The sequence below is a fragment of the Gossypium hirsutum genome, chromosome A12 (assembly GCF_007990345.1).
Source record: "Gossypium hirsutum isolate 1008001.06 chromosome A12, Gossypium_hirsutum_v2.1, whole genome shotgun sequence".
Lineage (NCBI taxonomy): Eukaryota > Viridiplantae > Streptophyta > Magnoliopsida > Malvales > Malvaceae > Gossypium > Gossypium hirsutum.
Genome location: NC_053435.1, coordinates 20,132,187 through 20,155,842, shown reverse-complemented (window position 1 = coordinate 20,155,842; position 23,656 = coordinate 20,132,187). Strand labels below are relative to the sequence as shown.

Below are 23,656 nucleotides of genomic sequence, written 5' to 3'. Positions count from 1 at the left end.
TCATATCTGGTCTGATTTCAACCTCTATCAGTATAATCATATGAGAAGAATTTGATCTATATCATCGTAACATGGATACATGAAACACATTGTGAATCTTTTCTAACTCAGTCGGCAAGGCCAATCGATAAGCAACAAGCCATATTCTTTTGGTAATATCATACTGTCCTATAAAATGAGGACTCAACTTGCCTTTTCTACCGAATCTCAAAACCTTCCTCCAATAAGACACTTTCAGAATACTTTATCATTGAGCTGATACTCAATTTTCTTTCTTTTCAAGTCTGTGTATGACTTTTGTCTATCCGATGCTATTTTTAAACAATCACGAATTACTTTCACTTTTCTTCGGTTTCTTTAACCAAATAAATTCCATGTATCTTATTTTCCTTAAGTTCAGTCCAGTACAAAGGTGTACGACATTTACGCCCATACAATGCCTCATAGGGTGCCATCTTCAAGCTCGACTGATAACTATTGTTGTGAGCAAATTCAACCAAAGATAAGTACTTTTCCAACTACCTTGGAATTCAAGAACACAACATCTGAGCATACCTTCTAGCATCTGAATTACTCTCTCAAATTGTCCATCAGTTTGTGGATGAAAAGAGGTACTAAAATTTAGCTTTATACCCAAAGCTTCTTGTAACTTCTGCCAAAACTGCAAAGTGAACCTCGGATCTCTATCCAAAATAATCAATAAAGGCACTCCATAAAGTCTCACAATCTTAGAAATATACAATTCGGCTAACTTATCAAGTGAATAATTAACGCGTATCGGTATAAAATGAGCCGATTTAGTCAATCTGTCAACCACAACACATATGACATCTTTCTTTCTTAGTGTCAACAGTAAGCCTGTTACAAAGTCCATAGTAATTCAGTCCCATTTCCATTTGGGAACTAAAATAGGCTGAAGTAAACCTAAAGGTACCTGGTGTTTGACCTTTACTTGCTCACAAATCAAGTACCTCAATACAAACTCAGATATATCTCTTTTCATACCATTCCACCAATACATTTTCTTTAAATCATTGTACATTTTCGTGCTACTTGGGTGAACTGACATACCTCCATTATAAGCCTCATGCAACATATTCTGAATCAACTAAACATTCTTCAAGACACAAATCCTTCCACGAAACCTCAGACAACCATCAGAATCTCTCTGAAAATTTGATTCACTTTTCGACTCACACTGAGCTTTCTTAGTTTGTAACTCTTTATCAGCTTCCTGGGCATCACAAATCTGTTGAAAAAAAGTCGGTCTAGCTCTTAACTCTGCTAGAATTGCACCATTATGAGATAGGGTTAGTCGTACGTTCATTGCTCTCAAAGCAAATAAAGACTTTCTACTCAGGGCATCAATAACCACATTTGCCTTATCGGGGTGATAATTAATCACAAGTTCATAGTCTTTTAACAATTCAAGCCATCTTCGTTGCCTCAAATTCAAGTATTTTTGGGTCATCAGATTCTTAAGACTTTTATGGTCTATATAGACATGGCATTTTTTCCCAAATAGGTAATGTCGCCAAATCGTTAAAGCAAATACAATGGCAGCTAACTCTAGATCGTGTGTAGGATAGTTTTTCTCATGGGGCTTCAGTTGCCTCGAAGCATAAGCTACTACCTTGCCTTCTTGCATAAGCACACAACCTAGTCCACTCAAGGACACGTCACTGTAAATCACAAATTCTTTCCCTAATTCCAGTTGTACTAACATTGGTGTGTCAATCAATAACATTTTCTACTTCTCGAAGCTCTGCTGACATTTTTCTGACCATTCGAACTTGGCATCTTTTTGAATTAGTCTCGTTATAGGAGTGGCTATCATAGAGAACCCTTTCACAAACCATCTGTAATAACCAGCTAAACCCAAAAAGCTCCTAACTTTAGTTACATTCCTTGGCGGCTTCCATTCGACAATAGCAGAAATCTTACTGGGATCAACTCGGATACCATCTCCTGAAACAATGTGGCCTAAGAATCTGACCTCTCGAAGCCAAAACTCACTTTTACTAAACTTGGCATATAACTATTTATCTATCAAAGTCTATAATACTATTCTCAAGTGCTCGACATGTTCTGCCTTATCTTTAGAATAAATCAGAATGTCATCGATGAACACCACAACAAACTTATCCAAATATGGTCAAAAGATTCGATTCATTAAATCCATAAACACGGGAGGAGCATTCGTTAACCCAAATGGCATAGCAAGAAACTCGTAGTGGCCATACCTTGTTCTAAAGGCAGTCTTAGGTACATCTAACTCCTTAACTCATAACTGGAAATATTCGAATCTCAAGTCTATCTTAGAGAACCATGTCGCTCCTTTCAGTTGGTCAAACAAGTCATCAATCCTTGGAAGAGGATACTTATTTTTTATCGTCACCTTATTGAGTTGCTAGTAGTCAATGCATAATCTCATGGAACCGTCTTTCTTTTTCACGAATAATACGGGAGCACCCCATGGTAAAAAGCTTGGTCTCGCAAAACCTTTGTCAATCAACTCTTGCAACTGTAACTTCAATTCTTTCAGCTCAGTAGGGGCCATCCTATACAGAGCAATAGAGATAGGTTCTATCCTTGGTATTAGCTCAATATTGAATTCAACTTCTCTAATTGGAGGCAAACCTGGCAATTCCTCTGGGAATATATCCGCATACTCGCATACAACCGACACTGATTCGATTTTCAATTCGGATTCCTTTGTATTCAATATGTATGCCAAATAAGCTTCATACCCTTTTCTCATACATCTCTAAACAGTCATTGAAGAAATTACCATTGGCGACTTATCTGCATCATTTGATTCAACCTGAAGAATCTCACCGTTTTCACATTTCAATTCCATAACTTTCTGTCTACAATTCACTATAGCATCATGTAGTGCCAACCAATCCATACCCAGTATGACATCAAATTCATCAAAAGGCAATAATATTAAGTCAGTCAGAAAACAATGACCTTTAACCATCAAAGGGCATTTCTTACATACTTTATCAACTATCACATGCTTTCTTAATGGGTTTGACAACTTAATCATAAATTCTGTAGACTCGGCAGGTATATTCATACTAGATGTTAATTTCATACACACATACGAATGAGTAGAGCCAGGGTCTATCAAAGCAATAACATTAGTATCATAGAGAGAAAAAATACCAGTGATCAGATCAGGATAAGTTGCGTCTTTACGTGCGCGTATGGCATAGGCCCTAGCCGAAGCCCTAGCTTCAAATCTCACCACTGTATCTCGTGTCACATTCTTACTACTGTACCCATTCTCGACATTTCTCAAGGGTTTTCCCCTAGAAGCTGCGTCACTCGGTCTTGGACTCTGAAATCTTTCTTTCTCCATCATCTCAGGACAATCCTTAATAAAGTGGTCTAGAGAACCACATCTAAAACAAGATCTTTCACTCACCCTACAATTGTAGAAGGACGTCTACCACATTGTTGGCATTCAGCTTTGGAGGGTTTAGCGTTACCCATACTTGCCACAAACGTAGCTTAAGATCTAAAACCCGAACTTTACTTTTTACGATTCTTGCATGAGTGTCCAGCTGGCACATATGAATGGGAGTACATCCCTATAGGTTTCTTAGACTGATATGGCAATGACTAACTCTGGTATCTCTTTATTGTGTCTCTAGCCTCAGACTCGGCTTTCTTTTTTTCATTGACCAATTCTTTGGCTTTACAATCCCGCTCAATGAGTACCACAAATTCTTTCAACTCAAGAATACCCACTAATGTCTTAATATCCTGATTAAGTCCATCTTCAAATCTTCTGCACATCTTACCTTCAGAGGATACACACTCTCGAGCATATTTGCTGAGTCTGATGAATTCTCTCTCATATTCACTAATTGTCATACGACCTTGTTTCAAATCCAGAAATTTCTTATGCTTCTGATCGATGAACCTTTCACTAATATATTTCTTTCGAAATTCCTCTTGAAAGAATTCCCAAGTAACCCTCTCCGGTGGTACCACAGATATCAGCGTTCTCCACCAATGATACGCCACATCTCTCAACAAAGATATGGCACATTTTAGGCACTCCTCGGGTGTACAGGATTGTTCATCAAATACCCGTATCGAGTTCTCTAACCAGAACTCTGCTTTCTCAGGGTCATCATTGGTATTTTCACAAAATTCCTCAGCACCTTGTTTCCGAATTTTATGAACTAGTCTTCTAGAGAATCACATAAAATCTATATCTTGAGGCATCACGAGTGTGGGTTGAGGATTTGGGGGAGGTTGAGCGTTCGGGTTCGTTCGAGCGAATTCTGTATACCATGCATTCATCATGTGGAGAAAGGCCTCTCTGCCTTCTCCTCTACTGACAGTTCGGGTCTACTTTTGGATGGCACCTCTCCTTCAGCTGGAGTAGGCGCATTATTTTCTACATCATCTGCCACTGCTCTGTTGGGATCCATTTGCTATATAAAAATACATTTTAATATTGTCAGGAGTCGTCACACTATCATTATATATATACGTATGGAATGTATAGCTAGACTCAAATACGCTAGGTTAATCCGAGAATCGACTAAACCATAGCTCTGATACCACTAAATGTAACACCCCTTACCCGTACCCGAGGCCAGGAAGGATACGAGGCATTACTGAACACATACACAGTTATTCATGCAAAAAGTCGGGCTATAAAAATTTTCTTTAAAACAAATTCATTCATACATACACAAATTGTCCCTAATATGGGCCTACGAGGCTCAAAATAACCATCGGAAAAGAATCGATACTAAATCGGGAACTTTTAGAAAATTTTGGGAAATTTCTAATACAGAGCCACACGCCCATGTGAGACAGGGGACACGCCCGTGTGCTCTCTACACGCCCATGTCCTCTGGCCGTGTAACTCTCTGGCTATGACGTCAGCATCAATTTAGCGTCACACGGCCGTGTGGCCAGACCATGTGGTCAATTAAAATCAAATGAATTTTTCATAAAAAGGTGCAGACTTCACACGACCAGATTACACGTCCATGTGGGTAGGCCGAGTCCCTCACACGGCCAAGACAAACGCCCGTGTCTTAGCCCGTCTGTTTACTACTGAGCATACTGACTTGCAAAATTAGAGTGCAAGGGACACATGGCCATTCAACACGCCCATAGGGCAGTCCGTGTGTCACACACGGCCTAGACATATAACCGTGTGTTTGTCTGTATGGACCATTTAAAGGCTATTTTCCAAGCCAATAGTCACCCTCAATCATTCATACATTCAAATATATTTCATAACATGCAACATGACATATTTAGACACTCAAATATTCAACACCATGGTACTCTCACATCTTCATAATGTCATCTTGTTACACATTCATTTTGTTACACCATTTAGGAGCATTCCACATCAATTTCATGCATTATCAACTTGTTACCATAACTTCAAATTATGCATTCATGTCTATAGTCATTTTAAGCCATTAAGTCAACCCTTATCTTTAAGCATCTAGTCCATACTTTATCATACATTCACCAAGCAATAACACATCACATTATCAAGACACTAACATATGCATGCTTGGGTACTTAGATTACAACCCAATGATCAAATATAAGCCATATCACATGGCCATTACAAAATGAATCATCAACATCATAGGCCATCACAATTTTGCCAAATAGCATGGCACATAACACAAAATAACCAAGTTTCCTATACATGCCATACTCAAAATAACAATTTCACTATACCCAATAATCTTTTGATAGTGTGCTCGAATACTTCGACAGCTTCAGATCCCCGAGCTAGCTTGGCAGAACTACAAATGATGGAAAGAAAAAAGGGGGTAAGCATTAAAGCTTAGTAAGTCCACATGCAAATAATATGCAATGGTAGTAAGAAATCAACATACAAAGACATACTAACATATACATAAAGATAATTCATCATTCAAACCTTTTTGGCTTACTTATCATATGTACATATATACTTGCTCATCATATATTGTTCTTTACCAAGGCATTATTCATAGGTTTAGCGTACATACCTGTATTCATCTTAGTATATCATATAACCATACCTCTTTAACATGCCCTCCTCAGGACTTCATCACATTCATTGTATTACCCATTAAACACTCGAAATACTATTGGATACACGGAAACTTGCACATAAGTGCCACAAAAACATACGTAGCTAAAGCTACCCCATATCATGCAACGCTCACCATAGAACTATTCACGGGCTTGCTCATATGAGCTATCGATCAAGGTGTAACTACACGGGCTACTCACAAAAGCTGTTAGGTATCCGACCACTCAAGGATTACCTAGCCACTAGTAGGACACATAAGACCATTGCCCGAAACTCAATCACATTTGTCGCATCCATTATGAACTCGGACCACTCAATTAATTCAGATGCCACAAACATCACGAACCCAGACCACTAAACGAGTTCGAACTTCTTAATTCCTAATGACATGTCACTTCTATCCTAGACTATTCCTAAGGTTCAAATGGGATTTTCCTCACTTGCACAAGGCATACTTTCTCATGCTTGCTTGTGATTTCGTATGTAACGGCCAATTATCATTTATGTTTTCATAACAACCAATAAGTATATAACTCATAATAACAAGAAAATGTTTATCACATAATATCAAAACATTAAGAACATGGTACAACACCACATTATTTCCATATGCACTTACCTCGGTACAAAAATGATGATAATCGAGTCTAATCGTCGTATACTTTATTCTTCCATTGATCAAGAATCGATTCACGTTTTTCTTGATCTATAATGTCAAATTTAACTTGTTTATTAATCACATTATTCAAATCAATCCATAATTCATGCCTTGGTAAAATAACCTTTTTACCCCTAACTTTTCACTTATTTACGATATAGTCCCTAGGCTCGTAAAATGAAATGCATGCATTTTCTTTGTTACCCAAGCCAAGTCAAATTTTCTTTGTACTTATAACAGCCTATATTTTCATCAAAAATCAGATTTTTATCACTTATTTTAATCTTTTACAAAATTGTCCCTTTAAGGTGCTTTCATGCAAAATCACCTAGTAAAAGATGTTGAATACATATCAAACTATCATATTCTTCCATTAAACATCAAAACACAAACTTCTCATGCATGGGTAAAAATTCCAACATGAACCCTAGCTTAAAATATGGTTAGAAACGGGTACATCATGTTACTAGGATTTCAAAAATGTAAAAAAAATTAAAAACGAGGCTAAAATGGTCTCACTTCCAAGCTTGAAAAGTTTGAAAACCCTAGCTATGGTTCTCCACAACTTTCAGCAGCTAAGGAGGGAGATGGACAACATTTTCACTTGATTTTCCCTTTTTTATTTCATTTAATTACCAAATGACTAAAATGCCCTTAGGGTTTTTCTTTCAATTTTTTCCTATGCATGTCTATTTTTGTCCAAAATTATAGAAATTGGTCAAATTTCTAATTAAGACCCTCTAATTCATAATCTAAAGCAATTTCATGCTTAAAGCTTCTAGAATGCAAGTTTTGCATTTTATTCAATTTGGTCCCTAAAATTCAATTAGACATTTTATGTATAGAATTTCTTCATGAAACTTTCACATAAGCATGCATTCATATTATAGACCTCATAGAAATCATAAAATATTTATTTCTATCTCAGATTTATGGTCTCGAAACCACTATTTTGACTAGGCCCTAATTCAAGATGTCACATGAGATTTGAAGCATAAACTCGCTGAACTCCCGAACATAATCTCGAACAGTGCTTTGTTGCGTAAGCCAGCGCAACTTGGCCCGAGCCTCTTTCTCAGCATGTTGTGGATAAAATTGCTTCTTCAACTCTCCTTGGAACTTCTCCCATGTTCCAATAGTCATTCCTCCATGTTTCTCATCCGTGGACTTACGTCGCTACCATAAGAGAGCAACATCAGTAAAATAAATTGAAGCAGTTTTTACCTTAGTTGCATCATCTTCGATGCCCATTACTTGAAAGTATTACTCCAATTCCTATGGGAAGTTGTCTACTTCTCTCACGGACTTAGCCTCCTTAAACTTCTTGGGTTTTGGAACATCGCATTGCTTTGGTCTCGAAGTTAACATCCCACTTTCCAAGGCATCCTTGTAAATAGTGAACTCCTCCTTAAGTTTAACAATCTCCTCCTTTAAGGCCATCCCCATGGCCTCAAGAGCATCATTTCTTACTATTAGCTTGTCTGAAGTGGATCTGAGAGTCTCCCATACAAAGTATTTAAAAACCTCCCTTATTGAGCTCAAATCCTCGATATGACACACGAACATCTCGAGTGTCTCCTTCATGTCCCCCACAGACTTTTCGAGATTGACCACCTAATTTTCCAAGCTTGAAAGCAAGTCACTCGATCGATTAGCCTTCCTAACCCTTCCATGGGTTCATTATGTTCAACGATTTCTTTCGGCATCTTTCTAGCTCAAATACCAACTATCACGAATTTAGATTTTTTGCCTTGCAATCCGTACAGCCTTAGGCAATTCCTTTCCAAAAAATGCCTCAGTTAGCCTAACTCCAAATAATTGAGGATTCAATAGAATTCCTCCAAGGAACCAACACAAATGGAAGCAATTCAAGATGAAAAAAAATGAATGAAGAACAAAGCTACCGAAAATCTAAGAACACAAGAGAGAAGTATTTGAGTGAATGCTCTCAAGAATTCTTCTTACTCAAGAATAAAATGATTTAGAATGAAGGGGAGAGGCCTCTATTTATAGTTGAGCCTCCCCAATTTCAACTGTTCAAATAAAAGTACATCAACGACTAAGATTAAAAGCTATCTATAAATTAAATCTCTAATATTACTGAATTATATCTTCTAAGATTTACATATCATATCTAAGATTGCATATCTTTGAAGATTACGTTCCATATTTGCCAAGATTTGTTGATGGACCTTCTATCTCTCCAAACAACGGGCCAGTTTGATTGGGCCAAATGACCTCCCTTGAACTTGATGGATCACACAAATATGCCATGGTTGCAGGCTCCCATGCGCAACCCATGACACATACATTGACTTACTTTGTTAACACTAAATATAGCTTACTTTGTTAACACTAAATATAGCTTGTACACCGATTGTGTACCATCCTAGAAGTCTTGTTAAAACCCAAGAGGTTGGGACATGTAAACATCTTCCTTAAGCACCCTATTTAAGAAGGCAATGTACTTTCCTTTGTTTGTCATTGCTAGAGTGAGTATGGTCCTCGCTATATAGTCTTTAACAACTAGCTATATGTTTCTTTAAATTCACAACCAATTTTTTAGAAGTATCTTTTTGCCACTAGCCTAACCTTGTAACATGCTATTATGCATACTTATTCAATTTAAACATCATCTACACCCTACTTCTTTCCTTTGTTAGATCTACTTCCTGAATATAGTATATTCATTTGTAAACTTGTAATTTTTTTTAACAAATTGGTTAATAAAACAATTGATTGATTACATTGATATACTTTTATAATTGTCCTCATATGGTTTTTTCATGCAAAGCAAAATATAAGAAAATATTGACTCATTTGTTGTCTAATGTTTAAACTAATACTAAGCGATATTGCGTGGTCAGATCGTAATATGAAAAGAAAATTTATATTAGTAGAAGAACCTAAACATGACCTTAGTTTAATTGAAAATGAGCAATCTCATTGAAAGACTAATATGTTGTCTATCAAGTCCAATTGGGGAGATGTCTTGTCTTAAGAATCGGAGCGGATGACTCCTAAAAGATAGAGACATAGATGTGACTGATTAGACTGACAATATATTGGACTTGACCCAAGAAGAATAGATTCTAAATTTATTTATGAATTTATTCACTTATTATATTCATAGTTTGATATACCAAAATCTTGAGTGGATGATAGGTTATGTATGCGTGACTCATATACTTTGATGTAAATAAAAGGTTAAGTTCAAATAGATAAGAAATTGAAAGCTGGTGCATTGAGTATATGACATCTACGGTATGTAGTGTCATTCATAATAGTAGAATTCATAGCCCGAGACATGGGTAAATGATATCTTTTCATTTGCATTACATGGTTGATGAAAAGTAAATGTGGCCACAGGTCATTCGTCTTTGAGAAGAATAACTTGATTACTATTTGATAGTAATTGACTTTTTATCAAGAAAGATGTAATGGTTACTATAAGATAAAATAGGATCATGTTGGGAGAATGGATTTATCCCAAAGAGACTAAGAATATCCTATGAGGGTAATACACTTATGACAAGATCATTGAACGAGCACTAATCGAGTTGCTTTCGTAATGATATGTCGTTGGAGAGAGCTCAGTCCCGATACTATAGTGGAATGACTTTCGTGACTAAATAAGTGCATAAATTAATAGGCGAAAATTTGAAACTTGATTATAAATCATTTGAGCCTTAATCGCATATGTTCAATTGGTCCTTCCGCTAGCTCGTTGAAACCAAAAATGAATTGTATGTTGAGTCAAATGAACAAAAATGGTAGACATAGAAAAATGAGGAACATTTAGAAATGAATGTGGTTTTTTCCAAAATGAAATTGACATGGAAATGAATTTATGGTTTTCTAATTAAATAAAGTTTGGAGATGGAAATAAATCATTTGGTCATAGTGAACCCATTGAATGTAGAAATATTAAATTTATTTTCTCATAGATTCTTTTACGATAAAGTTGCCATGATTTTAATAGAATTAGAATTGGGTTGAGAAAATTATTTAATTGGGAAATTAATTAATTTCAATTAATTTGAGATGTTTATTTTGGTAAATAGAAATAAAAATCAGGTTGAATCGAATTATAAAGTACTAGGTTAAAGTTTTAAGAAGTACTTATAATTGGACCTGATATAGAAGAGGCCCAAAAGCTCCTTATGGTTAAGAGAGGGACAACAAACCCTACTATAATTAACTAGGGTTGTTGCTGCCTATACTTCTAGTTAGACTAGGATTTTTTTAATTTGAAATAGACTTCTACAATTCAACAAGGGTTTTACTTCTTCTCCTTATAAATAGATGGCACTAGTAAGGCGAAATACACAACTTTAAGATATTGTTACTTTGCCCAAAAATAGTGGGAGTTCATTCTCTAAGATGTTGTTACTCTACCAGTTTTATTGAGAAGAGATTTTTCTTTCATGTTGAAAGTAGAAAAAAATTTATTTCTAGTTTTGTGTTTGATTCAAATCGTTCGAACCTACACTCAAAATAGCTCATGGTACAAGAATGACAGAGAAGTTCGTTTGGTTAAAAGCTAGGAATAACAACGATTCGTCTAGCAAAAAACATAGATGCAATTTCGATAAAGAGTTTATTTTTATAAATATCACAAACTGATTCGGTTTTCAAAATTTTTATTTCTCGTTGTGCAAGAAAACTGTTTTCAAACCGAATTTTTTTTCCAAAATTCTTCCTTCTAGTAGTGGTTGTAAAAACCATGTTCCCTACTTCATTCCAATTGTCGTTTCCTTATTATAGTCTCCCTCCAATGGTTATTACTTAAAGCTTCCATGATTGTTGGAGATTTTTGAGTCTTAAGTGTGTCATCCCAACCTATAGTGAAATTGTGCAATTGAAAGAGATTTGACAGAAAATAGATTGATTTTTAGTGAAAAGGATGATTTCTATTTAACAATAAGATACAAATTTATATATGTTACAACTTAACGTAAAAAGAAAGAGACCAAAATAAAATCCCTATAAATTTGTTATATATTTATAACTACACAAGATATTCTCTAACACTCCTCCTCAAGTTGGAGCATAAATATCAATCATGCCTAATTTATTACAAATATAATCAACTCAAGCTCTATTAAAAGCTTTTGTAAAGATGTCTTCTAAATGTTCTCGTTTTAACATAAAGTTGTAGATAAGCTTTTGTTGAATCTACTCACAAACAAAATGAGAATTAACTTTGATGTGTTCAGTTCCTTCATGGAATATAAGAGTAGAAGATATGTGAAGAATAACTTGGCTATCACACCATAACTTGGCTAGCAACGATGTCTTGAAACCCATTTCACTTAGTAGTTGATGCAACCATACAACTTCACCCACAAATTGTGCCATAACTCTAGATTCTGACTCTACACTTGATCAGATACTACAGTTTGCTTCTTACTTTTCCAAGAACTTAGATTTCCTTATACAAAAACACAATATTTGATAGTAGATCTCCTATCATTCTTAGACCCTGCCCAAATCTGCATATGAGAAGCATTCAATGTTAGCATGCCCATAGTTCTTATATAAAATACCGTATCTAATAGACCCCTTTAAATAACCAAGAATTCCTTCCAAAGTTGCCCAATGTTTCACCATTGGTGAGGACATTAATTGACTTACAATGCTAACAGAATATTCAACTTTCCAACTAAACTTCTATACCTCTTAAGATCTTTAAATAAATCACCATGTTTCTTCATAAGTTGTAGATTAAACTTTATAAATGTGCTACATGGCTTACACCACAATTTTCTAGTTTTTGCTGATAAGAGTATATTTCCTTTGAGATAATAAAATACATTTCTTACTTCTAGTAACTTCAATATCCAAAAAAATACTTCAAATTTTCCAAGTATTTGGGTTGAAATTGAGTATGAGTAAAAGATCAAAAAGACAAAATGGCAACCTCATCACTCACTGTAATAAAAATATCATCAATATAAACTACTAGCAAAATATACTTTCTTTTGAGTGTTTATAGAATACCGAGTGGTCATAACTACTTTTCTTTAGTTCAATTTGGCAATAGATTGTGGCGGTGTTATATGAAATGTTACGGTCAATGTTGGCTATGTTTTCATGCCCTTTAGGATTAATGATCACAATTTTGAAAAGATTATGGTGTTCAAGACTACACTTGAATCATTCTCCAATTTTGTTTGAAGGGACAGGAAAATTTTGATTATTGAGTCGGATTTTTGTTCAACTACTTACTTGGTGTACAAATGTGAAGTCTCTACCCTAGACATATTGGGATATTTGCTCAAAGATCGATTCACTCAAAGAGGAAATTGGTAACGTGGTCTTTAGAAATATCTTACATGAAGCCAACGAGGTCATTGATTCCTTAGCGAAAGCAAGTTGTTTCGAACAAGAGATGTTCTTAACTTCATAGTTTTTCTTATACATTTTCAAAAAAAAAAAAAGAAATTAAGGTCAAGAGAAACTAATGAAACCCTCAGAAGCATACAAAACTGTTATCTAGTTTCCTTCTTAGTTGTGGATTGTTTGTGATCTCTAGGTTTCTAGTGTTTTGCATTTGGTGTTTCTCTATTTCCTTTTTTTTTTATTTGATTTGATTGTAACTAGTAAGATTGTCAAATAATTTTACAAGGTGATGCATTATTTTGTTAAAGTCTTATCCTTTGGAGTTTGCTTTGTTGCTTTGTTTTGTTTAAATCTTCATGCTCCTTTAGATTTTTATTAAAAAAAAAACAACTTTTAACAACAGAAAATTTTATTCAAAGATTTTATCTCTCAAGTTTAATCTCATAAAGAAATTTCTAACTTTGATCTATCTCACATAGAAATTTTGCTTGAATCCTTAAAAGAATAAAGTTTTGAAAAAAAATTAAAGCTATCCATTAAAATATCTAAAAAGTAATTATAAATTTGAAGGGTGAGTATTAACTCACCCTCCCAAACTTAAATGTAGGGATGAAGTTGAAATCGGATAAATTGAAGTCATTTTATTGATCCCCAAATGCCTTTCTTTATCTTTCTCCCTCCTTGGCCTTCTATATCCCCAACCAAAAGGAAATTCAAGACTTCATGGCTTGCACAATTATAACCTACTGTTGCGTAAAGATGGTTATTAAAGTAGGGTAGAAAATGCTAAAGCCACTAGTTTCATATCTGCATTTTAGTTCAAATACTACAAACTATGATCATTTAAAAACAATAAAATGGCTCAAACAATGCATTGCAGGGCGCTCAAGATGCGGGAATTAAAAAAAGAACAGAAAAGATTGATATATATGGCTAACTTACACTTTCTAAAATCTACTAATTCATTCGACTTTTGAAGATTAGAAATGTCAACTTCTGCAAGAATATACATGTAAGCTTTCTCAATTTGGTGGCTCTAAAAAATACTCCATAATTTACAAAAACGACCTGTTTCTAGATATGCTTCAAGGATGACAACAGACTTCAGGAACTTCGATTAGGCATTGAAGATAGCGATCAGGTAGGGAGTTTCTAGTTCAGTTCTCCACAGCCACATGTCGGATGGTGGCTTTTTGTTGTCTCCAATGCAATGCTTGAAGCTGCTTATCAGAGAAACCTTGAAAATAATGTACAATGTTTCCTCCTTCAATGTTATCCGAAGATATGGTTTTTCTTACACTCCTGGTTGATAGATCTATTAGTGGTGCCAGAAGGGCTGGGAGGACGAGTATTTGGGCCTGAGGATGAGGGAGACAAACCAGGAGGAACTTCAAGGGTTGAACGAGGTGAATAACGTGGGGCCACTGTTAACTCGGAATGCTTGTAATGAGATCGTTGTGCAGTCTCACTGGAGAAAAAGAACAATGCATGAAGCTGATGTGGACAGTCAAGAAAAAGGAAGTATTCGATTGAATTCAGCAGTTAATATATGCAAAATGAAAGAAAAAAGTATTAAGCTCGATGGCAAGGAAAAATGTAACTCTTACCAGTCAGGAGTCACAGTTTTTGCACTTTGCAAGCCTTGCTGCATTGGCGATTGAGCCAATTTAAATTCAGATCGCTCTCCTGGACTAAGAGGTGCATCCTGCATATATTAAACTAATTATTAAATAAACTATCATAAGCCAATGGAAACAACAGGGTAAGCATTGTTATTTACCATGACTTTTGTCCCATTAAAGGATGAGGAGCTCGATGAGGCACCCGACTGTAGTGAGTTTTTGACAAATCGGTGCTCTAGTAACACACTTGCAGATGGTCTCTCTGCAGGATTTCTTTGGAAACAGCATCGCAGGAAATCCCTCCCCTCGGGTGATAATGTTTCAGGTATGGGAGGGGTATCCCGCATCACTTTGAACATAGCGGCAGCCTGCATTAAAGAAGAGAACATGAAGAAGTTGGCAATGTCTCTTATTTAAAAACAAACCAGACCAAGTTATTGAACTTGTCCTTCCTTGCACATAATTACGGAACATTTAATTTTTAATTATTGCAGGGCAGAGAATATATGATCATTAGCATTATGAGAAGCACATAACCAACTTTCTTTTTCCTCATCTCATGGAACAATGGGAAGTTAGAATGGTCAAAATTTCTCCAATGCTCAGCTGATTTATTAAGTGAATTAAGATACATAATGTGCTTACCCCTTCATACTCACTCCATGGTGCTTTACCAGTGAACATTTCAATAATTGTACATCCCAAACTCCAAATATCAACAGCTAGAGCAAGCTCAGAACTATTATCTTTCTGCATCACTGCTTGCATGAGCTGCAGGGAAACGAATGATGTCAGTATGTTAAAATACAGATATCATTTGATGATAAAATTACGAGATGGTACCTCTGGAGCCATCCAGTAAGGGCTTCCCTTCAAAGATAGATCAGCTCTTTGTCCACTAAGCTGTGCAACGGAATGGATACAGAATTATTCAAGCAGAATCAGAAAAAATAATAGCTAACAAAAGACCTAGAATCAAGATGACTTGGAGTAACAGTAAGTGATGAGAGGCAAATTGTGATGATGATGACAACATCTGCCACACCAAGCTAATCAACTCTAGTTTTCACACATAGATTTAATCTGTCTTCTTCCTTTGTGCTTATGTCCATTTATATTAATCACTTCTTTAATGCTTAACTAAAATGTCCAATAAAGGACTGCAATTGGGAGGATGAATTGCAACGAATATTTTCCCTTAAATTATTTATTGTTGTGTAACATCAGCTGATAAAAGATCCTTCGGCTACTAATTTACATGCCTTATCTGAGGCTACTAATTATTTATTTACATGTACCCAAAGAGAAGGGGAAGATATGAAACTTACATGTTTGGACATCCCAAAGTCAGCAAGCTTGACAACTCCAGATGCATCAACAAGCAAATTAGCCCCTTTAATATCCCTGAATAGAAAAGGTAAACAGCATAGGAAGCCACCAATATTTCATGCTAAAATACGAAAATAGGTTTTGTCCTCTCCTCAAACAACTAGCATTTCCATGCTTAATATTTGAGTTGGACAAAAGCAAGTAGATGTTATTCACTTTTTTCACTCTAATTGGCTGTTTTTAACCCAAAAATCAGGACACTGCTTTGTACCTGTGGATGGTCTTTGTGCTGTGCAGGTAAGCCAACCCACATAGAATATGGCGAGTGAAATTGCGAACAACAGATTCTGTTATGGCGCCACAGTGGTCACGAGCATATTTATTAATTGAACCAGGATGAACATACTCCAGATATATATAGAACTTGTCTTCCACCTGCATATGGTAATTTATATTCCTTATTGGAAATTCTTAAGACAAAAGTGGAGCAAGAAGAAGAGATGAAATCCTAACATGCAACTGGAACTTACTATTTCACTACCATAATACTGCACTATATTTGGATGCTTGAGGTGGCTAAGAACCTTGATCTCCTACAGTAAAGAAAGTAGTCATGGCTTAGGAAGACATTCAAAGAAACAAACGGCATTAGGTCATCACCGCTTTTATCCTCCTAGAGTGAATAAATGTAATATTTGCAAAAGAAAAACCTGCTCTAGTTGCTTTATACACTCTGGAGATTTCGGGTCGTCTGGAAATATGTCAACTTCCTTCATTGCACATAAAGCTCCAGTTTCTCTGTCAGAAACAAGAATCTCTTTTAGTGTTCTGATAGCTAATGCAATGGATGGCAAAGATACATAGAACTTGTATACCTGTTACTGGCAACATAAACACTTCCAAATGTCCCACGCCCAATAAGCTTGCCCTTTTGCCATCGACAATTCATTGGCAATGACTCTGACCTATTAGCAACTTGGGGAATGGAAGCTGGTGGGGAAGCCACGGTTGCTCCTGGAGGAAGAGGTAACGGATGCACAGAGATAGGGCCATTACTTTCAGAACGCAACGATGAGATCTCAATACTCTCAAGTGACAACCTCTGATGCATTGGAGAAGGAGGTCCACTTTGGCTTCTATTCTTTCGATGAGGACATCTATTTGGACTGTGCAGCGGAGTGTTATCAGTGGTATATGCATTGTAATCATGGAATGCTCGGGGAGGAAGCCCTGCAACATCTAATGCATTCATCTCTGGTGCAGACCAGATTTGATTGCCTGTAGGAACCATGAAATGCGGAAACACATCGGTGGCACTCATTTTTTGTAGGGTGGCTACAGGACTTCCAAACTGACTCGTTGGAGTACTGCTTATAGGAAAATGCACCATAAACTCATCATGAGAACTATCACCTTTATTCACTTCTTGTTGCAACAACCTAGAGGATGATACTGTTTCAAAATTCTTTGTCGTCTTCCTCGAGTCACAACAGGCAAACACACTGTAATAGGATAAATTAGAAAACTCTAAATTTCTTGAAAACCAGTCAAACAAGTTACCAGAAGTGCCTACAATGACTATAAATATAAAACCTAAATGAAGTACAAAATTAAATTTCAGATTGAACATGTAGATTATCAATCAAGTAGTGTTGCACTTATGAATAAATCATCCTTTAGCTCATAATTTGTTTCTAACATTTAGATTATGAATCACATAGCATTGCAATTATGAAGATATCATTCGTTTCTAAAATATTCACAGAAAGAAACTAAAGACATGAAAATGATTTCGAAAATGAGAAACTATTAAGAAATTATATATATTGTTTTCAATGTATTTGAAAAATAAATTCTAACGGCATCTATTAATGCAGGAGCAGGGCCAGGCCAAGAACTTTCTAAGTAAATATTAATTTAAAAAAAAAACAAATAAAAGACTACCTTGAAACCAAAAAAATAGATTCATCTGCTTTTTCTGAATCTCTATCCTCTAAACCTTTACAATGTCCAACTTCCTTGGGCGACGAAAACCGTTGCTCCCCGTCTCCTTCAGGAAGCGGAAGCGGAAGCGGCAATGGCACCGCCAATGCCGACGACGTTGTCTTCGAAGCCGGAGAAGTTGACAATGACGGAGTATCGCAACCAGCGGACAGCGGCGACGCCTGCGGGTCCTCATTCTTTGGAGGTTCCTGTTCGGGGAGACGCTTAGGCTCCTTTTGCCTTCGCAGCCGAGCTCCCGAAATGCGAAGCCCCAAGTAATGGTAACGGGATTTAGGACGTTGATTCTGGTTTCGCTGATTACTATTAATATTATCTTCAAAATGTTTCCTGGAAGAAGATCCAGAGGAGGCGGAGCTGCTGCTGGAAGAACAAGAAGAAGAAAACGAAATGTTCTGAAACCAACGCATGGCTAGAAATCATTCTGAAAAGAAAGAAATGATCAAATTTCAAATGAAAGAGAATTGAAGAAGAAAAGGAGAGGAAAACTATGTTCCTTTAACAACAACAACAGCAAAAAGAGAAGTAAAAATGAGGGGGTAACAACGTACAATGATGTTCCAAAAGGATTGGATGGCAATGGGCAATGGAGTTTTTGGTTTGGAAATTGTGGAGAAATCGGTTTTTGTCTGCAACATTACGCGGTTTATAACAGAAACCCCCCTTTTTTTTAAAAAAAAAAGGTTAATAAAGTATCTTTTCTTTTTTATGTGCCTAGCTGATTTTATTTAGCATTTGCTCATCGCACTTAAAAAAAAATTAATATTCTTTAAATTTACACTTTTTTTCCTTTTTAAAAAAATATATTTAGCGAAAGTAATTTTGACTCTGAAACACTTTCAAAATTCGTTATTATTGTTAATTCTTTATGAAAAAATAATTATCTATCTATACTTGTATAAAATGTTTTATTAAATTGGTGTTTTTAAATTAAATCAATATTAATTTAATGAAAAGGTTATTTAAAATATTTCTTTAATAAAAATTTTAACAATATTATTAATATTATAATATTTTATCTTTTATTATTTTTACATGAGTTATTTGAATAAAACAACTAAAAATATAATCTCAACCTAAGCCTAAAAAAATTAAATCTAAACATTTTAATATTTCACCTATAACTCAATTATCAATTTTTTTTATAAATATAATTTTATTATCATGTTTTTTATTTCACACACAGAGTCAACATAACAAAATTTAGTGTATATTATATATATAATATACTTATTTTAAATATTTTGTTGAATTAGTGTCGTGAATTAATCGGGCACCAATTTAATTATAAAATTATTAAAATAAATATTTATATACAAATTGATGTATTTTTATGAAAATATTTTTATTTTTTATATAATAAATCAATAAAATTAATCATAATGAAATAATTACCAGACATTGTGAATAATTAATCTTATCATGATAACTAAAGTATCAATTAATTTTTATTTTTATTTTTTAATAAATATATTTATTACATAATTCTTTTAAAATTTATATTTACTTTATGATGGGATTTATTTGTTGAGGTGGGATTTTGTTATTCCGTGATAAAAAGGTTTGGTTGTCGAATTAGTTAAAGTCGGGAGGGTTTGGTTCTGTCCACAGAGTTTATGGTAAAAAAAAAAAGACTAACGTAATAGAGGTTTTGTGGTTTTAGTTCAGATCAATCTTTATAACCAATAACCAAAAGAAAAAATCATTAGTTTGTATTATCCAAAAAAAAAAAAGGGTATAGTTATTGAATAAGATACTATATTCACGGTTGACTTGGGCAAACCTGAAAACTCACTTCATTATTTAAACTGATAATTTTTAATTTCTTATTATTAACTTGAAATAAAAATGTTGTTATTATTATTGAATATATATCGACCTCAATTCAAAAAAAGATTGTTCAAGGTTGGCTCATTTGTTAGATAGGTTTATATATAGGATCATCATCGTGAATACCATCGATAGGGTGAAATAGGTTTATTATTATTATTATTATTATTATTATTATTTCAAATATAGTAGTTTAGATGTTTATTTAATAAACTAATTGATGTATTGAATTTGTTATATCAAATTTTATTTAATAATATGATTTAATATAATAAATTAAAATATTTTTGGATAAAAGTTAAAATTAAACAAAATTGGTAAAATGATTTTTCAAATGAAGTCTAAGAGATAAAATTTTGAACCTATTACTTTAAACTCTTAGAAAACTTTTGAATTGACTTTTAAATTAAGTTAAAAAAATTTCAATCAAAGTTAAATTGTTTTTAAAACAAGTGAGTATAGCTGTAAGCCAAAAAGTATTGAAAAGTATCAATACTTTTTGGTTAAGTATTGATAGTTTCCAAAATATCGATGTCCTTTCAAAAATCAGTACCAAATTGACATTCTGTTTCTCAATCAATTCAGCTAAGTATTGATCCAATATCGATGCTTTTCATATGGTATCGGTAAAAGTCCACTAGTATCTGTAGCATCCTAGAAATCGGGGTTAGAATTGGAGTTGGAAATTGAGAAAGAGTGGCTATGTCCTAATTTTTTAAGCTTATCTATACATTTTTAAGAAATAAATGAGATATTGGTTTGTTGGTTAAGTGTTAGTGAAATTTCTTTGAAACCCAAGTTCAAATCCATTCTCTCTCACTATTTTTATTATTTTACAAATTTTGCCTTAAACCCTAGTATGTGACATGCCTTGTTTTTTTAAAATAAATATTTCAAAATTATATTAAGAATGAGTTATTGGTTTGATAGTTAAACATTAATGAATTTATTCTTAATGTCTTAACTTCAATTTCCTTCCCATGTAAATAATTTAATTTTTTGACAAAAACCCCTTGTTTTAATGTATGGGTCATCCTAGCCTAGTTAACCTAGGTATAAATATTAATTTTTCACTAATAATCAGCCTTTAATCCCTCCTCTTCATTGCCCTAGCCGTTTCTTTCATCCTCTCATTCTCTTTGATTTTAATTTTTTTTCCTTTCCTCCATTGTTATCATCTCCTACACATAGTTATACCATCTCTTTCTCTTTTTTTTTCTTCTTTTAGCTACAAGATTTGTTAACATATTCTCCACCATATTGCTGTCATTTTTCCTCATTAAAATCAACCCCAAACCTGAAATCTTGAACTCCAAAATCAATTCCAATCATTGCAAAGAAAGTGTCATTGTCGTTTCTCTTGAATAGCTTGGGTAAGGTCTCTTTTCTCTTCAATTTCTTGATTAATTTTTTTCAACTAAAAAACTAAATTTTCAGATCTTGAATTTGGGGGTTTTTAAATGATTTCAAAGGTATTTTTCCAGATTTTAATAAGATCTCAAACCGTTTTAAATTTCAACCCCAATTTTGGCCACCATAAGTGGTGGTGTGTGCGCATATGTGTAGAAAAGGGGGTTGTTTTGTTTCTGGGTTCTTGCCTATATTTTTCCAGCCTTAATTTGAGTTCTTGAACCCTCCTAATTAGCTTTTAAACTCATTTCAATTAGGAAAAAATGTTCTTGATCGATTGGTCATTCGGAACCTACAAATCGTGAAGCGTAAGGGCAATGAAGGGTAACTAATTTGTTATTTCGACATAGTTGTTGGGTAAAGGTTATGGATTGATTAAATGAAGGAATTTAATCATTAATTAGGTACTTATTTTCCAGTATATTATTGAATTAAGTGCTGACCCAAACGCCCTAAATCATCTGTAAAGGAGAAGAACGGCTGTACATACGGTTCGCATCGATATAGTGTAAGGAATCTAACTAGTTTAGATTCATAAAATAGTTATAATTTCAATGATTGATTTGAAATCATTTAGTAGGTGTTTGGGGGCTGGTTTAATGGTAAATTGATTGAATTTATACTGAATTTTGGTTTAGGTTCGTTTAAGGAATTATTAAAGAAAATTGGAAGATTTGCTAGTGTAACACTCCTAACCTGTATCCGTCGCCAGAATAGAGTTACGAGGCATTACTGGACAATACGCAACATTCACATACATAACACATACATTTATTCATTCATAATCAAAATCCATTAAACACATTCACATTTTTCCTTATAAAGCCCTACGAGACCTTAAAACATGCGTAAAAGAGATTGGAGACTAAACCAATAACATTTGAAAACTTTGGGAAACTCATAAAATTTTTATGCATATAGGAATCACACACCCGTGTGCCACCAGACACGCCCATGTCACAGGCCATGTGGAAACAGGGGATACATACTGACTTGCACCACACGGCCAAAGACAAGCCCGTGTGCCATGGCCGTGGGAAAATTGGAAGGTATACTGACTTGGGTCACACAGCCGGCCACAAGTCTATGTGCCAGCCCGTGTGTCGCACACGGCCAGTAGACACACCCGTGTGTCTATGCCGTGTAACTCTCTGACTTGTTTTAACTAAGTTACACCAGGCACATGGTCGAGACCACGCCAGTGTGCTTAACCGTGTGAGGCGAAATTAGGCTTGGTTTAAGCCACATTTCTCATCCCCCTCAAGCATACTGTAACACCCCTCGCCCGTATCCCTCACCGGAACAGGTTTCGAGGTGTTACCTGACTTAAACTCAGTCAATCACACAAAAATCGCACTGAAAAATTTCAATCAATTTAAAACTTTTCTTTTCACATGCAATCTATCCCATATATGAGCTTACGAGGACCAAAACATTAAAACCCTATACATGCCATAGACTCGAAATACTAGGATTTACTTACACCGATAACGTGAGCTCGACAGTGTGATAATATCTCCGACGAACTCCAACCCGAGTAGGTAACTGAAGTCAACAATCTATAAAACAGAGAAATGTAACAACGGAGTAAACTTTCATAAGCTTAGTAAGTCTTAAGCAATGCAAACAAATAAACTCAATTATACTTCGATTATTTAATTTCTTAAGAGGCCAAATTCTAGGGATATTGCCATCTGGCCGAATATACACAAGCACATAATGCACGTTCAGCATTCTTATCACACTTAATCTAAATTCATATAACATATTTTTACCAAATACCCTCACATACTTTCACACCCTGACCAGGTGTATCATGATCATAGGTATAGTTTTAACATTTATTCACGTACGTATCACATTACTCCCTTATGATTCACTTCAAATCAAACTCACATATGAGTACATACTGCGTACCTGGCCCACTTTACGTATTAAATGTATTCATTTGACAATCTAGCACGAGGTACCTTAGTCATAGGCTTTTCTCAAATCACCAGCATTTTGCCTGCTAGGCTAAGGCCCGATACATTTCACTGGCTTTATAGCTTGCTAGGCTCGAAAACCCGAATAGTATCTTACCGACATTATAGTCTGCTAAGCTCAAAGGCCCGAATAATCAAATCAACAAGTTCCATATAACATATTCATGTCAATTGAGTACTAACATCATTCGAACGTATATATAATTATACATCTCAAACACATTTCTTTCATCTCATTTTCACACTTAACATTTGATAGCTTATGCATAATATCTCACTCACATTCATTTCAAACTTATCATTCGATTATAAAAGCACATTGCATATTTACCAACATGTTATACTTGCCATTAGGCCATATAAGCATGATACAATACACTATCATTTCATCTTTAAC

General features: G+C 34.8%; 1 protein-coding gene across 1 annotated transcript; it reads right to left on the bottom strand.

Moving 5' to 3' along the window:
• Positions 1–13,981: 13,981 nt before the first annotated feature.
• Positions 13,982–18,703, bottom strand: LOC107933422 (mitogen-activated protein kinase kinase kinase 5). Its single transcript, XM_016865632.2, has 12 exons — positions 18,586–18,703; positions 17,978–18,458; positions 16,909–17,535; positions 16,744–16,831; positions 16,564–16,626; positions 16,305–16,468; positions 16,033–16,108; positions 15,548–15,607; positions 15,350–15,475; positions 14,863–15,072; positions 14,690–14,787; positions 13,982–14,550 (listed from the first exon to the last, which is right to left on the bottom strand). The coding sequence occupies exons 2-12, from the start codon at positions 18,442–18,444 to the stop codon at positions 14,355–14,357; spliced, it is 2,175 nt and encodes a 724-aa protein (XP_016721121.1). The 5' UTR covers positions 18,445–18,458; positions 18,586–18,703; the 3' UTR covers positions 13,982–14,354.
• Positions 18,704–23,656: the final 4,953 nt, after the last annotated feature.